The sequence below is a fragment of the Heptranchias perlo genome, chromosome 2, assembly GCF_035084215.1.
Source record: "Heptranchias perlo isolate sHepPer1 chromosome 2, sHepPer1.hap1, whole genome shotgun sequence".
Lineage (NCBI taxonomy): Eukaryota > Metazoa > Chordata > Chondrichthyes > Hexanchiformes > Hexanchidae > Heptranchias > Heptranchias perlo.
The window spans coordinates 155,210,810-155,228,256 of NC_090326.1; the positions used below are offsets into that span (position 1 = coordinate 155,210,810).

General features: G+C 41.6%; 1 protein-coding gene across 3 annotated transcripts in view; it reads right to left on the reverse strand.

Annotated features, from left to right (window-relative positions):
* Positions 1-17,447, reverse strand: part of LOC137345114 (NEDD8 ultimate buster 1-like) — a 34,985-nt gene that overhangs the window by 3,457 nt on the left and 14,081 nt on the right. For all 3 annotated transcript variants that reach the window (XM_067967887.1, XM_067967879.1, XM_068008585.1), the window contains 9 exons: positions 17,038-17,220; positions 16,403-16,491; positions 14,897-15,003; positions 11,520-11,706; positions 11,024-11,131; positions 10,217-10,369; positions 8,650-8,799; positions 3,653-3,745; positions 2,607-2,775 (listed from right to left, as the gene is read on the reverse strand). In XM_067967887.1, the coding sequence (XP_067823988.1) occupies positions 2,607-2,775; positions 3,653-3,745; positions 8,650-8,799; positions 10,217-10,369; positions 11,024-11,131; positions 11,520-11,706; positions 14,897-15,003; positions 16,403-16,491; positions 17,038-17,220 (1,239 nt within the window). The remainder of the gene's footprint in view (positions 1-2,606; positions 2,776-3,652; positions 3,746-8,649; positions 8,800-10,216; positions 10,370-11,023; positions 11,132-11,519; positions 11,707-14,896; positions 15,004-16,402; positions 16,492-17,037; positions 17,221-17,447) is intronic.

Consider the following 17,447-nt stretch of genomic DNA (forward strand, 5'->3'; position numbering starts at 1 on the left):
AATTATTTCAGGCCACAAGGGCTTTGTTGCAGATACTAATTATGTTCCACACAACCAATAGGTCCACAAATGTGTGTCAAGGATGATATGGAAACAGCCAATCAACATCTGATGCAACAGTTCTCACCATTATCTTTAACTAGGATGGCTAAACTTGGACAGAGGAATTTGGATTATTCAGATGCCAAAGAATTCTTTCATGTCTAGTTCTAGCTAGAGGTTTGAACTTTACAACAATCTGCATGATTCCTGTATTTTTATTCGTTCACGGGATGTGGGGGTCGCTGGCGAGGCCAGCATTTATTGCCCATCCCTAATTGCCCTCGAGAAGGTGGTGGTGAGCCGCCTTCTTGAACCGCTGCAGTCCATGTGGTGACGGTTCTCCCACAGTGCTATTAGGAAGGGAGTTCCAGGATTTTGACCCAGCGACGATGAAGGAACGGCGCTATATTTCCAAGTCGGGATGGTGTGAGACCTGGAGGGGAACGTGCAGGTGGTGTTGTTCCCATGTGCCTGCTGCTCTTGTCCTTCTAGATGGTAGAGGTCGCGGGTTTGGGAGGTGTTGTCGAAGAAGCCTTGGCGAGTTGCTGCAGTGCATCCTGTGAATGGTACACACTGCAGCCACAGTGCGCCGGTGGTGAAGGGAGTGAATGTTTAGGGTGGTGGATGGGGTGCCAATCAAGCGGGCTGCTTTGTCCTGGATGGTGTCGAGCTTCTTGAGTGTTGTTGGAGCTGCACTCATCCAAGCAAGTGGATAGTATTCCATCACACTCCTGACTTGTGCCTTGTAGATGGTGGAAAGGCTTTGGGGAGTCACTCGTCGCAGAATACCCAGCCTCTGACCTGCTCTCGTAGCCACAGTATTTATATGGCTGGTCCAGTTAAGTTTCTGGTCAATGGTGACCCCCAGGATGTTGATGGTGGGGGATTCTGCGATGGTAATGCCGTTGAATGTCAAGGGGAGGTGGTTGGAATCTCTTGTTGGAGATGGTCATTGCCTGGCACTTATCTGGCGTGAATGTTACTTGCCACTTATCAGCCCAAGCCTGGATGTTGTCCAGGTCTTGCTGCATGCGGGCTCGGACTGCTTCATTATTTGAGGGGTTGCGAATGGAACTGAACACTGCAGTCATCAGCGAACATCCCCATTTCTGACCTTATGATGGAGGGAAGGTCATTGATGAAGCAGTTGAAGATGGTTGGGCCTAGGACACTGCCCTGAGGAACTCCTGCAGCAATGTCTTGGGGCTGAGATGATTGGCCTCCAACAACCACTACCATCTTCCTTTGTGCTGTATAACAGATTGTGAGAGTCTACAAAAAGAATTCATCCAAGAGACCTGTAGGTTTTTTTTTAAAAAGTTAAATTCTAGAAAGGGTGCGATCCAAGCATTGCATTCACTTGCTGTTGCTTCTGGCTTTGTTTTAGCCTGTGCTGATCAGATGGCATGGCACTTTCCACCTTATAAAAGCAGGAAAAGTTGTGAGTATCCCACCAGATCTCCAGTGGTTGGAAGCACAATTAAGGGCTCGCTGTTAACCCTGGGCAAGCTGTGCAACCCACATGTACAAAGGCACAGGGCTCAGTTCAGAAGAGAGTCCTTGACCATGGATACCACCTTTTGATCAAGTGTTGGCAGAAAGCCTGAACTGTAATGCTTCTACCCTCACCTGTGCCGCCATGGGAAGCCAGTATTTAACCTGGGGAATATAGTGGGAGTATGTTTGCCACTCATTCTTGCACACATTCCAGGAGTCAGTTTGACATTAACACTGAGAACACATGAAGCAAAGGAACCAAGTAGTAGGAATCTCACTCTCAAACTGGTGGGATGGATACTGTCAGCTGCATAAATTCTATATGAAATGAGTTTGTACCACTTTAATCCTGTTACTGGGTGTAGGTCTAAAGCAAAAAAAAAAAATCCATAATTCTGCACAAGCTGGAAATCTCCGATCAAATAGGCTGCTGTGGGGAAAAAACAATGTTGCTCTGACAGAAGGGGCTGGGGGCAGGATTGTTCTGATGTTGAAGGTAAATGATATTGTTGGCACTGTGTAGAGAGACTTATCCTTCACCTAGCTTGCACTATACCTGACCTGGATGTACTTCATGCTGACAATAGCGGCACTAACGTACCTCACCTTAGCATCCATCTCAGCTGTTCATTTCTTTTCTTGTTGCTACGGCAAGCCATGGGTGTTAGGGCTATCCCAGCCTCCGGTACTAAGTGAAATCTTTTCCTCGTTAAGGAGTATAACCACAGCACAAGATAGATTGGGATAGCAGCACTTGAAATGTGCTAAAGGACTATGGAGGAAGGGATGGGATTCAAGTTGCCATAGATGCTAAGTGGGAAGGGAATGTAAACTGGAACATGGAACCAAATCTATCCTAACCTTTTTGATTTAGGTTCAAAGAAAGTTCCAAGTATTTCTTCTCTTAAAAACAGTTAAAGGCAGAAAGACTCTTTCTTCCATCCCCTTTCTCTCAGGTGGACCGCTCAGAAGTGTAATAATAAACTCGGTGACCTTCATTGCTTTTGCACATTCACCCTCTAACGTAAGCATGGTTCAGCCTTGCTAACCAAAAGTATTCTAATCACCTTCAACCTCCATATCCTCGGGTGACGATGACGACGGGGGTGAATTAAGTAGACTCGAAGGAAGATATCCACCGTGATCCATCAAAGCCTGAACAGCACGCTCAATGTTCCCATTAAATCTTCTGAGGGCAATCTCTGCAGCAGAGTGATCAAAACCCAGAAATGCTACCTATAATTTTAAAAAAGGAAGACATTCTTTAAGTACAAAATGGATCGGTTGTGAAAATAATTGTCTGAATTCAGCAATTTTGGCAGTATCAGACATTTCCTCAAAAGGCAAGTTAATTTATTTGTTAAATATATTTGTAAATGGATTTTTTGCTAAGCCAAGCTCAGCAAGCCTGGAATCACACAAAAAGGTATACACATATTTTTGTAAAACACTAGAAATTCTGATTTCAGTATCACCAGCATAAATAGTAATTTGCATCTCATTAATTCACAGTCAAGCATGAAACCACAGATGTCATAACAAAAGTTTATGGTCATTTATCTGTGATCAAGTGGCAATGTCATTAAGTTTTCTTTTATTAAAAAAAAGAAACTTTACATTGAGAGATAGCCCAAGAACTACTGGAAATACCGTACCAGGGTGCCCATTTTCAGATGCCAGCCTCAACTGGTCTCAGCATCACTAGCCCAGGGAAGAAAAAAAAGCCAGAATACCACACCCCAGATCCTAGCTTCTCTCCTCCCCCCCACTCATGGTTATCTGGAAATTGCACGTGCGTGTGGATGACGGGATTGAGCTCAACTTGGATACACAATATACAGGCTCACACAGAGGAAGAGCACTTGAACCAGATACCGGAAAGTGACTCACAGCCATGGAACAGCGGCTCAGAATAGCCCTCATCCGTGGAATTGCGTCCTATAGGATAATGAGCATCCGGGGGGGGGGGGGGGCGGAAACTGGAGGGAGCAGAGAAAGAGGAACCAAGAATTTGGGGTATGGTCAATACAGCAGGGCAGATTCACACGAGATTGCAAAGATTCAGCCAGTGTGTGTAAGTTATCCATGATCGTGGAACAGAAACATTCCGCACCTGATTAATAGTTTCTTCAGAGATTTGGACTCTGTTACTCGGTCCAGGTTCTTCATCTTCTAGGTAGGATGGCTCAGAGCTGTACTGAAGTATCTAAGAAAATTTAAAGAACAACTTGTTAGGGTCAGTCTAAAACCTACAATAATGCAGCTTATCTCAGCATACACAGCTATGAGCAAAGCTTGTGGTGCTCAAAATAGGTGCAGCACAAATTAGAACCGTTTTTAAAAAAAAATCTGGCTGTTGAATAGATATAGTAGGTGCACACGTCCAAATAACAGCCACCATATTCAGAGGTGGAGAGAATTGGTTGATTAGGAATGCATGTTATTTAATAAATTATATATTTATAAATAAAATCTCAACACCCACATACACTCCCTCGCAATTCCTCCCCCCCACCTATAAAAATTCAGTTATCCACAATGACAATGGAAACCGCCTATGTAAACTTCACAATGTAATTACACGCTCCCATCAGTGAATTCACTGGAGCGTTACCACTGCCAGGAGAATACATCATGACAAATTTACACACAGTTTCTATTCTAAATGTGGACATATGAATTTAAAATGGAAATATGAAAATAATGACAGAATGTGTGACTTTAAATAAGGAGAGAATTACATCTGCATCCCCTAATTCAATTACCCTCCACCCTCTTTCACCTGAAGACAGCACTTGATAGTGACTCCTCGTATGTAATGTCATAGGATACGGAGATCTATATCTGGAACTAGAAACTAGGGCTTTAATCTCTGACCCTCTCCCAGCTCATCATCCAGGGATTAGTGAAGTGAGACATCAAACTGGCTAACACCCTCCTAGTCGTGAGCAGCTAGAAGGTAACTAAGATGGATGCCCCATATGTTTCACGCAGCAGGATCTGCATTGATGCTCCAACCACGCTGCTTAATTCTACAGTTATACCAGCACCTCAACATTCTGCATCAGTCCACAAGCCCATACAGAAAATAGGTAAGCAGAGCTTCACTCACCTCTTCTTACCCTTCCCAGCATGTACTGTCACCTGCATACAAGGGGCTGTGTTCCAGAAGTCCCAATGAAGTGACTAGGTGAACCAGGGCTGTTGAGTTGCACAATGGACAATAGGGAATCAGGCATATTCAGTGCTACTTCACCACAATTTACTCAGTTTTCTGTGCTCCTAGCAACTACCAGTGTCAACTTCAGGAGATCTCAGTCTTGTTTACAGTTGTCTGACTGCACCAATATGCCATGAAGACAGACATAGCCATGCCAGCTATATAATAAAGTCTTACAATGAATGGCCCCACAAGAGTGGCTGATAAAGCTTTGTTATAGTGAAGATATTAATCACGTCAGGATTGGATAGGGCAAGGCACATCCCCAGGTTAAAGTAGGTTCGAAATTGAAAAACTTGTAAAGGGATATTTTTGTAGCTTAAAAGGCAATTGATGTGGTTTGTGATCTACTAACGGAAATATTCTTCCATCATTTTTTCTACCCTTTAAGGGGAGGGGTTTAAATGATGGAAACTGAACATTGTTCTATTGTAGACATTCAAAATGTCAATTGCAGCACAGCAAGATGGTGTGTTAAAAACCTTCTTCTACTTTACTGTAATAACATGCCTTAGTCTCAGTCATAGAACAGCACCCTATTTACCCCCTACACAAGCTAACTTTATGGCCTCATTGAATAAAATGGCCAACTTAGGCTGCATTTACACTGCACACTTTGCACCAATAAGTATGTGCTGTGTAAATCTGGCATTTAACCCAAACTGACACCAAAGCAAAGCAGAACGAGTGCTCATGGCATCTCAATCCATTTCACTTCACTGTTAGAAGTGGTTTCAGAGTCTGTACCCAACCTGTGAGGGGGGGGGAATCCGATACCATTATCCACCATGCTTTAAGAAATAGGCTAGCTCAGGGCAGCAAAGGCTCCTGGGTGTATTTATTACTTAAAGCTGCAAGAACAGCTTTTGTAAAACTGCAAAGAACTTCAGTTCCCAAGGGGTATATCAGTTTCAAGCTTCATGGTCTGCTAAAAGACAGCCTTGTGTACGTCGTGAATATCCACTGTCTGGGGAATGAGATCACACCTCCAGACCCAGTACATATCCAAGGTAAAGGGTAAAAAACACCACCTCTATGAAAGAATGATGGTGTTGCGCAAGTGCAACAGATAGGATGAAAGGAGGGTGGGGTGGTCGATAAACCCAATATAAGAACAGCCAGGGACAGTCAGTTAAAATTCTCAAAACTCTGACATGGGTGCTGATCAGTCTTCCTCTTATCACCTTCACAACTATTAAAGTGTAGGTCTTATATCATTGCTTGTATTGTTTTAAACCTATGTATGCATATCATCATTGCTAGCAAATTGTTGTTTCATTTATGTTTAAGTTGGTTAAATAAAACTCTCTCAAGTTCAGTGGCCTGGACTATTTATTTAAGCAATTAGATTCTAGAATGGTCCCAGTGGATTGGAAGGTAGCAAATGTAATACTGCTATTCAAGAAAGGAGGGAAAGAGTAAACAGGGAACTACAGGCCAGTTAGCCTGACATCAGTTGTTGGGAAAATGCTGGAATCCATTATTAAGGAAGTGGTAACAGGGCATTTAGAAAATCATATGATTAGGCAGAGTCAACATGGTTTTATGAAAGGGAAATCATGTTTAACAAATTTATTAGAGTTCTTTAAGGATGTAATTAGCAGAGTAGATAAGGGGGAACCAGTGGATGTAGTACATTTGGATTTTCAAAAGGCATTCGATAAGGTGTCACACAAAAAGGTTGTTACACAAGATAAGGGCTCATGGGGTTGGGGGTATTATTAGCATGGAGAGAGGGTTAGTTAACGGACAGAAGAGAGTGGGGATATGGGTCATTTTCAGGTTAGCAGGCTGTTAACTAGTGGGGTGCCGCAAGGTTCAGTGCTTGCGCCTTAGCTATTTACAATTTACATTAATGACTTCGATGAAGGGGACAGAGTGAAATGTATCCAAGTTTGTTGACTATTCAAAGCTAGGTGAGAAAGTAAGCTGTGAGGAGGACACAGTCTGCAAAGGGATTATAGACAGGTTAACAGCAGGTCAGAGGCTGGGTATTCTGCGGCAAGTGACTCACCTCCTGACACCCCAAAGCCTTTCCACCATCTACAAGGCACAAGTCAGGAGTGTGATGGAATACTCTCCGCTTGCTTGGATGAGTGCAGCTCCAGCAACACTTGAAGCTTGACACCATCCAGGACAAAGCAGCCCACTTGATTGGCACTCCATCCACCACAGACACACCGTGGCTACAGTGTATACCATCTACAAGATACACTGCAGCAATTTGCCAAGGCTTCTTCCACAGCACCTCCCAAACCCACGACCTCTACCGCCTAGAAGGACAAAGGCAGCAGGCACATGGGAACAACACCGCCTGCACGTACTCCAAGTCACACACCATCCTGACTTGGAAATATATCACCGTTCCTTCATCGTCGCTGGGTCAAAATCCTGGAACTCCCTACCTAATAGCACTGTGGGAGAACCTTCACCACACAGACTACAGCGGTTCAAGAAGGCGGCTCACCACCACCTTCTCAAGGGCAATTAGGGATGGGCAATAAATACTGGCCTTGCTATGATGTGGAGATGCCAGTGATGGACTGGGGTTGACAATTGTAAACAATTTTACAACACCAAGTTATAGTCCAGCAATTTTATTTTAAATTCACAAGCTTTCGGAGGCCTTGCTAGTGTGGCCCACATCCCATGAATGAATAAAGAAAAAAGTGAGTGAGCAAGAAGATGGAGTATAATGTGGGGAAATGTGAGGTTATTCATTTTGGTAGGAAGAATAGAAACAGAATTTTTTAAAAAATGGTCAGAAACTATTAAACATTGGTGTTGAGAGATTTGGGTGTCCTCATACAAGAAACAAAGTTAATACGCAGGGGCAGCAAGCAATAAGGAAGGCAAATGGCATGTTGGCCTTTATTGCAAGAGGATTGGAGTACAAGAGTAAGGAAGTCTTGCTACAAATTGTACAGGACTGGTGAGACCTCAACTGTGTACAGTTTTGGTTTCCTTATCTAAAAGGAAGGATATACTTGCCTTGGAGGCGGCACAACGAAGGTTCACTAGATTAATTCCTGGGATGAGAGAGTTGTCCTATGAAGAGAGGTTGAGTAGAATGGGCCTATACTCTCTGGAGTTTAGAAGAATGAGATGATCTCATTCCAACATAAGATTCTGAGGGGGCTTGACAGGGTAGATGCCGAGAGGTTGTTTCCCCTGGCTGGAGAGTCTAGAATAGGAGGGCATAGTCTCAGGATAAAGGTTTGGCTATTTAAGACAGATGAGGAGGAATTTCTTCACTCAGAGGGTTGTGAATCTTCGGAATGCTCTACCTCAAAGTGCTGTGGATGCTGAGTTGTTGAGTATATTCAAGGCTGAGATCGATAGATTTTGGGACTCTAGGGGAATCAAGGGATATGGGGAAAATCAGGCAGGAAAGTGGAGTTGAGGTCAAAGATCAGCCGTGATCCGATTGAATGGCGGAGCAGGCTCAAGGGGCCGTATAGCCTGGTCCTATTTCTTATGTTCAATAAGAAGTGGAGGAGTAAGATCTAAATAACTTACTATTTAAAAGCACTCAACTTCACAACTGACACTACAGCTTAGTGCAATTAGTGACATTTGTAAGCAGATTTGCATTGTAGCCCTTTGCCAATCACTTTTATGGTTATACATGCTGCATAATTTGTGGCACCAATAAACAACAGTATAAAAATGCAGTTTTCCAGGAGAAATCCTTCCCCCACTTTTAGTCAGAACATGGTCAAGTCTTGGCTCAGCAGTAAAAATGCTGTGAGCTTTTTTCATTGTATGGACTCAAATATAATCTTTGAAGGCACCCTTCTCGAGGGCAATAAATGCTGGCCTCGCCAGCGACGCCCACATCCTGTGAACGAATAAAAAAAATACAATTCTGAGCAGTGAAAATGACTGACCTCAATTGCACGGTCCAAGTGATTATTGGCTGATCTAAATGCCTTGACAGCAGCCTTTTCTGAATAGCCCATAGCCACCAAGGAATTCACAGCTTCTTCTTTTTTCCTTTTTCTCTCTGCTTTCTCTTTCCTCCTAATTTCAGCTTTTTCCTATAGTCATATGGCAAACATCAACATACCCTTAGTTTGAACAAGAGTTCTAAAAGCTAAAATAAAATTTCAGTCAGTTTTTAAAAAGAGAAAATAAAGTGGAAAAAGAACTGTACAAATTGCAGAGCATTTCACATCTATACACTGAGGACGTGCACATACAACTGCTTGAACTTTAGCTCCAGACTGTGGTTGAACTCACCCAAGAGCATTATGACCCAGGTCTAATACAGCGCAGTATGCCCTCTATGCTGCTGCAGTAACACTTTAACCCTACCTCAACAGCACCCAAGTGCATTTGTCCACTTCCCACACAAGCCATTAAGGCCTCCAAGTGGAGACTGCCAATGGCAGGATGCAATTCCCATGTGCTGATCTGAGCTACACGACAATAAAGGAGTTGTCGAGTAAAGGCGAGACACTCAAAGCAAGGGCCTACTCAGGCTTCTTTTACTGTCCTCATTGCAACATTGGCAGGGTCCTGCAAACAAGGCATTCTCCTAGTCCAAGGATGGCATGTAGCATTGGCAGAAATCAGGGCAAGGGGAGAACATACCCCATAAGTTTCAAGCAAATATATCTATCTAGAGTGGAAACCCCACCCCCATATCAGGATATTACAAACATCAGAGCAGTTTTATTGATAGGGACAGGTAGTCAGCAGCAACAAGAGGAGAAAAAACCCATGATAAAAGATCAGTCAGTTGGGATGGTCTACTGAGAGATAGGCAAGAAAATCCTAGGCAGTTTATTGTAAGACTATTGCTGAGCAAGCCTGTGGAAAAGCCTCAACTGTTTCAGTGCTAGACTGACCAAAAGTATTAGCCAGTCCCTAACTCAAGGCACACAGTGTGATTTGTTATTTTTTCTTAGTCACGATGAATGGTTTGAAGTGAAGGAAGCAAGATTGGATTCTAACAGTTACTCTATACTTTCACTTGCTGTCTGTAAAAAAAAAATCAACTTAATGATTCGAAAACAGCCCATCTCACTCAAAGGTGTGATCATTCCACCTGTTTTAGTCTGATCCAGTTTTCCTTTATGCTACAATTTCACTCATTGAAGAAGCTTGAGCTACAAGTAATGCACCTGTTTGCTTGCAGTGTTATCCTATAAAAAACAAAACAGGTAAATAGGGCATCTAGCTTGGAAGAGATTGGAGAAGCACACTGAGGGCATGTGTGAAAGCCACGTTATCCAGTTCAGATTACAAAGGGGGTACTACTGTTACATCCCAGACCACATTATCGTAAGATTAGACATTAGGCAGTATGGGCACACTCCTGAATATAAGATGTGGGCAGCGCTTACAAGGCGCGACCAGCACCACTGAACCAGAGAGATTATCCAATGCAGACCCAAACATTTTAACAGGTTACTCAAAAAAAACATTACTACAGATCTTTAATGCAGTTACCTCTCTCCTCTGGTAGATATGCGATGCAGCAAAGTCAATATCATCGTCACATGCTCGCAAACCTAACCGTGCCTCCTGGGCTGTGAATCCAAGGCTCATGAGTTCAACCACCTTTTTATCATCCACAGAAAGCTTTCGCAATAACATTTCTGCCTGAATCAAAATAAATGGGGAGAAAATATTTATGAAACAAAGAAATTGAAAAATTAGAAGCCTAATTCTGCTCATATCAGGAAATAAAAATGGAAGGGAGAGATTGACTACAAGGTAGCAATCTAGTGGACAAGTCCAAATGGCACCAACATGATTCATCAGATAAACCATCTAAATAGTGAGATTAGATTGCAACCGTTAACAGCTAACCAAACATCTAGGAATAGCTGCACTGCACAGTAACTTTTTCAAGTGGTCAATGTTTATGGTTCACCACCTAAGTAGATAGGATTGAGCATAGACACTCCACTTCATGAAGGTACTCAAAGGATTAGTGCAATTATAGCCAAGTTTATCAGACAAAATATAATGATTTAATTGTTAATCTTTGATCTGCATGTGCACTGATTTCAAATCACAAACTCTTACTCAGTAAATTTCATGAATCCCAGCAGTATGTTCATGTATTTCAGTTTACATAATATCTGTATCCCGAGCGCTACTAAAATCATGCCTAAATTTTAAAAAGACAAATAAAAAAGACAATGTACTTTATTGCCAAAAAACTGAACATCACTATGGAATTAAACAGAACTGAAAGCAATATTAAAAAAAAAGTTAATGACTACAAACAGAAATGGATAAAGCCTGCACCTCATTCAGATGTTTTTTAGTTTGATCCAGTTTTCCTTTATGGAACAATACCACGCCTTGAAGAAGCTTGAGCCGCAAGTATAGTACCTGTTCATTGGCAGTGTTGCCCTATGAAAGGCAAAACAAGGAAAAAAAGAACACTGGTTTAGACAGCATTGCAAGCTGTAATAGATCAGAACAGCACAGTATAAGTGATGGAAGAAACTACTAGAAAATATATAGTTGCATAAATTAACAAACTCTTCCCAAAAAAAATTCACAGCTTTTTACTCTAGCATTTGATTGCCAATGCCACCCGGCTGGCAGTAAACTCATTTGAGAGTTCAAGTGACATCACATAACAAGTAAACCATATAGTTTGTAATAGTTAAGTTAATCTAGAGGGGAGGTTATCGCCATTCCCAGGCTGTGTTTCGTTTACAGATCAAGCAGAAAATTCTGCCAAAACAAAGTAAGCCTGTCTAACAAGTTTTTAAAAAAAGTCAAACGATCAAACCTTCAGGTTGTAGAGGCGCTCCAGGTTCTCTCCGTAGCAGTTATTCAGCCGGGTTTGGGCCCGTTTTAATCTCTCTTCTGCATCACGAAGGCAGTCGAGTTGCTCCAGGTGAAGATAACACCACACTACTTCCAGTTGTAGGACTGCATGGTTATCCACGATATTCAGGAGTTCAGACCCACACTTTCTAGGGTACAAACTCCGTATCAATACCTCATTTAAATATCAAAAGCTTTATGGTTGATGGATAACAGTTTGACATTTGTCTGTGAATTTTGCACTCAACAATGTGAGGGATGTTAATAACATTACAACAGTGACTACACTTCAAAAGTACTTCATTGTCTGTAAAGCTCTTGGGGACATCCTGAGGTCATGAAAGGTGTTATAGAAATGCAAGTTCTTTCTTTAATGTAAAAACAAAACACTATCCATTTCAGGCATCCAGAATTAGGCCCACTATAGAAGATGTCAGATGCAGAGTAAATCACATTCTCCTTTGACCCAACAGTATGCTTCACATTTCTCATTCAGCTACCCGTGAGATTGACAACTTTATTCCCACTAAGATCAAAAACTGGATTAAAACTCAATTTTAAATAGGGCCCTGGTACCCAGCAGACAGAGTGGAGATGAAACAAACATAAAAGGTTTTGAAAAAGAAATAAATTGCAACCATAAGGGGGAAAAAAAAAATCTAAGGTGCAACTAATTTGCAGTGATGAAACTTTGTAGCATCCTGGCATAGTGACGGTTATAGATTCAAGTTAATAAAAATAAATGCAAACAATTGTATAATTGAGCAAAGACCAAGTAAAATGTAAAAGTATGTTTTTCTTCGGGGGGGGGGGGGGGCGGGCGCGGAGGAGAAAGAGAGGGAAAGGGGAAAGTAGAAAACAGGAGAAAGAGAGGAGGGCTTGTGATTTGGATAGCCAGGGTCATTTCAATATAAATGTTGAATAAGCTGAAACTCAATATTTACTCTCCTCTCTTTCTCCCACCCCCCACCCCAGTTCTAATAGATTGTATAGTGAAAGTCTTACTTTTTTAAAAAATTAGAAAAAAAAAGCAGAACAGCAAACATTTAGAAATGATAAACAATTTCAATTAAATTAGCATAATTCATTATGAGTGACAGGATAACAATTAAAGCCTAGGTTTCACTTGATGGGATGTTTTTCAGCCAGACCAGGAAAGTCCTAAGTTTAATTGGGCTTCATTAACTGTGGCACTGATGAGAAAACTACAATTGGGGGAGGGAGGGAGAAGAGAAAGACAGAAAGAACTCATAATACAATCAAGGAGAGTCAACATGGTTTTATGAAGGGGAAATCAAGTCTGACAAATTTATTAGAGTTCTTTGAGGAAGTAACAGGCAGGGTGGATAAAGGGGAACCAATGGATGCAGTATATTTGGAATTCCAAAAGTCCTTCAATAAAAGTGCCACGTAAAAGATTACTGCACAAGATAAGAGCTCATGGTGTTGGCATAGATAGAGGATATATTGGCATGGATAGAGGATTGGCTAACTAACAGAAAACAAAAATGGTAATCTGTAACTAGTGGGGCCTCAACTATTTACTATATATATCAATGACTTGGATGAAAGAACGGAGTGTCTTGTGGCCAATTTTGCTGATGATACAAAGATAGGTAGAAAGGCAAGTTGCGATGAGGACACAAAGGGATATTGACAGGTTAAGTGAATGGGCAAAAATTTGGCAGATGGAATATAATGTGGGAAAATATGAAACCATCCACTTTGGGAGGAAAAATAAAAAAGCAAAATATTATTTGAATGGAGAAATACTACAAAATGCTATGGTACAGAGGGATCTGGGTGTCCTCGTACATGAAACAAAAAGTCAACACAGGTACAGCATGTAATCCGGAAAGCAAATGGAATATTGGCCTTTACTTCTAGGGGGATGGAGTATAAAAGCAGGGAAGTCATGCTACAACTGTACAGGGTGCTGGTGAGACCACACCTGGAGTACTGTGTGCCGTTCTGGTGCCCTTATTTAAGGAAGGACATACTTGCATTGGAGGAAGTTCAGAGAAGCTTCACTAGGTTGATTCCGGGTATGGGAGGGTTGTCTTATGAGGAAAGATTGAACAGGTTGGGTCTATACTCATTGGAGTTTAGAAGAATGAGAGGAGATCTTATTGAAACATACAAGATTCTGAGGTGACTCGATAGGGTAGATGCTGAGAGGATGTTACCCCTCATGGGGGAATCTAAAACTAGGGGGCATAGTCTCAGAATAAGGGGTCGCCTGTTTAAGACGGAAATGAGGAGAATTTCTTCTCCCAGAGGGTCGTGAATCTTTGGAATTCTTTAGCCCAAAAAGCCGTGGAGCCTAAGTCATTGAATACATTCAAGGCTGAGTTAGACAAATTTTTGATCAGCATGGGAGTCAAAGGATATGAGGAAAAGGGCAGGAAAGTGGAATTGAGATAAAAATCAGATCAGCCATGATCTCATTAAATGGCGGAGCAGGCTCGAGGGGCCGAATGGCCTACTCCTGCTCCTATCTCTTATGGTCTTAAGTCCAAGGCTCCCACTCCTGATTAGGCTGAGCTCTGATGAGGAAACTGTTCAGCAATTTGCAAAAACTCACAGCTTGCTGACTGTGAAATTTTTGAATCTGTAAAGAAAAGCCTGGTGACTAACAAAAAAGATAAAAGATTAGATAAAATGCTGTGGAATTTACTGCAGTAGAAGGAAGCTAATGCAAGGAAGATGCTGGCAGGCACAGGGTTGTGGGGTGCAAGTAGAAAAACAAAAAAATCCCTATACTCTGCCTTGGCAAAAAAACTCATGGGGTGACAGCCTGAAAAGTATTTGCTGTGTACGGTCCTCAAGTGGCAGATGGAACAATGTACTTCATTTCAGCACAGAACATTTTTATACTGGGGGAAACCCAGGTGACGGACTAGGCCTATAAATCATCCAGGTTGAAAACAGTAAACGAGGTATAGTTGATCAGGAAGTAACAATTAGGATGCGCGAAGCTTGGGTTTTAAAAACCTAAAGATTTAAGAGGAAGGAAAGACAGGGGAAGGGAAGGAGGAGTTATAGTTTTACGGTGCGTGAGTAAAGGACTGTGCTGAATTTCGACTGCAATAGCAAAGTGAAAACTCCAGCCAGCTATTTGCATTCAGGTGAACAAAAAGTAATTCCCAAACAGCCGATGACATTTTCAAGGAAAGTTCAGAGATAATGATACCCTAACAATCCACTTGATGTCAATCAGGAGCTGAAGGTCCCTGCCCCATAACAAAGCAGCAATGAGATGGTCACTGAAGGCATGATGCTCTTAAATGTCACATGCAACTGTAATACAGGAATGTAAAAAAAAACATTAATAGTTACCCAAATTCTTCATCTGCATCCAACAGATACAACAGTGCTGAAGCATAATCTTTCTTTTTCATAAATGCTCTGCCTTTTTCATGTAGTGTCATGGCTAACAAAAGTGCCTAGCAAGCAATGAAACAGATATTTAATTGCAAAGTTTAATGCAAGACTGGCTTAAATCAGGTATTTTGTCATTAGCAGCCAGACAGTGAATCCCCACTAAATTGCTTTCTCAGGTGAAAAAGTTGAGGATGTGTCATTTGAAGCAATGAAGGAAATAGAGTATTGGTAACCAATCCAGACTTATGTTCATTTCCACATCTTAGCTTTCCCACAGCAAGAGAAAGGAAGTTCATCTTGCTATGCCATGCTACTTTTCAGCACCATACTGCCTTGGAGTGTCAAACCTACAAATGGGAATAGTCTGTTTCCTGACCTTTCCCGCAGTAGAACAGTATTTTAATATCACAATCAAAGCTATTATGATTACCTACATATAATAGTAGAATGCCTGTGCTTTGGTCCCATAATCTATTAGACATCCACATCAATTTCAGACACAGTGACCATTTCATGGTCGTGTTAAGTAGGTAGCGTGGGTAACTAACATCATCCTGGGATCACCTTCACCAGAAAGACTGCAGTGGTCCAAGGGGGAAATTAGAGGAGGACAGTATGTGGCCTTGCTAGAGCCATCACCATGCTGAGAAGAAATTTTTAAAAATCTCATGACCAATAAAATTCCCCCAATGCCAATTCTTCCCAGGGAAATGTCTCCTCTGGTATTTGGTCATGGCTTAGAATGAGGCAAGATGGAAAAAATTATAAAATATATTAAGCCGCCTATTAAAAGACCCAATGATCCAATTATCGTGTTGGACCCAACAGACTGATGATTGACCATCTCTAGGTTTCATTTGCTCATTAATAGTGGCTGGGCTCCAATTCTATCACCTGGGCCTCATCTCCTTCTCTTCCCTCCCCCACATACAAGGGCGGTGCAACAAACTCCACAGGGGGGGGGGTGGTGAGAGGAGGAGGGAGAGAGAGAGAGAGAGAAAAAAAAGAGAAACAGTTTATAGGTCATGGGGACAGCAAAAAACAGCAGGTCCTCCAACTCACCATGAACAGCACCAGAGGATATTGGCTAGCAATATATTAAGTGTTGTGTATATTGTGCAAGTGTCATTCATTTCCTGTGATCCTTTCCCCATGTACTTTGTTGGCAAAACACCATTATAAAACTGTGCATCCTCTGACTCACCATTGGCAATGCTGCATGAAAGATGGATCTCTATATCTATGCTGAGAGACAATTCATCATGATTTGGAGGACAGACAAACACGATTCCATATAAAAACACAAACTTGATCAAAGCATAGAATTCCTATATACTAAGCCATATTCCAATTCACTCCTGATTCAAATGCAAAGATATATTAACCAGCTAGGCATGTCAGTATTGGTAGAAAACTGTACTATTAGCTTAGAAACTTATCCATTGGGTGCAAGCCACTTGCCTTTTTTTCCACAGCAGGAATAGGAATGGGCCGTCCTTTCTGATCTGCAATTTCTAAGTATGGAACATTACTTAGATCTGTATTCTCACCTGGAATAACAAAAGTTACATTAAAGTGGATATATTCCAAAACAAAAACAATCAGTGGTCTAGAAACCAATAGCATACTAGGTGAACAATGGATATTGGAAGATCCACCATGTGGTCCGTTCATTCAGGAGGCCACATCACACCTAACACTCAATCCAAATACTTCAAGCAGAGGTTACGGGCTATCTCTCGCTCGCTCTCTTTTATAAGAGAGCTGAACTCCACCATCTGTTTCCCCAGCTGAGCTCAGCATGGCATCATTGGAGGGGCCGCAGCAGGAAGAATTGTTCACTAGCTGTTAAAAAAATTTCTATAAACATTTAAAACGTTGCTAGGCATGACGACCAGAGCGAATTGTCCCCTCATTACCCACTAATCTATTGAGGTAGTTACAACAGGTAAACTTTAAGGATTATGAGCTATGCAAATGAATGTAGGACTTGTTGCAAAATACACCTGGCTCTAGTTAATACTGTTAGGGGCTCCATAAATACAAGACTGGAGGATAGGAAATTTTATTTCAATATTCTTCTCAGGCAAACTTACCATGTTGAGCCAAGAGTTCAGCTCCTTTTCTGGTCCTAGATATTTTGGCTTTCCTTTCATCATGTTCTCTCATCTCTTCTTGGAAGACCGTCTCCTGCTCTTTTGCTTGTTCTTCAGTAACAGTTATTTGCATAACCATAATTATGGAATTATTTCTTACATTCTGTTCAGCAAGTGATCGATCTGAAAAATATGATAAGACTTTTGCAACAAAAAAAACACAAGTAATTTACTCAACACAGTGCCATGGAGTGGAAGGATACAGGCTTGATTTCCCCCTACTCTCTGAATTACTGATCTCAGCTTTGCTGCTGGACAAGGTGGTGTGTGTTTTGTTTTAAAGAGTCAAATGCAGTATATTGTAAATAATGTGCAAATACATTCTACTGTTCAAGGCTATAAAATAATCT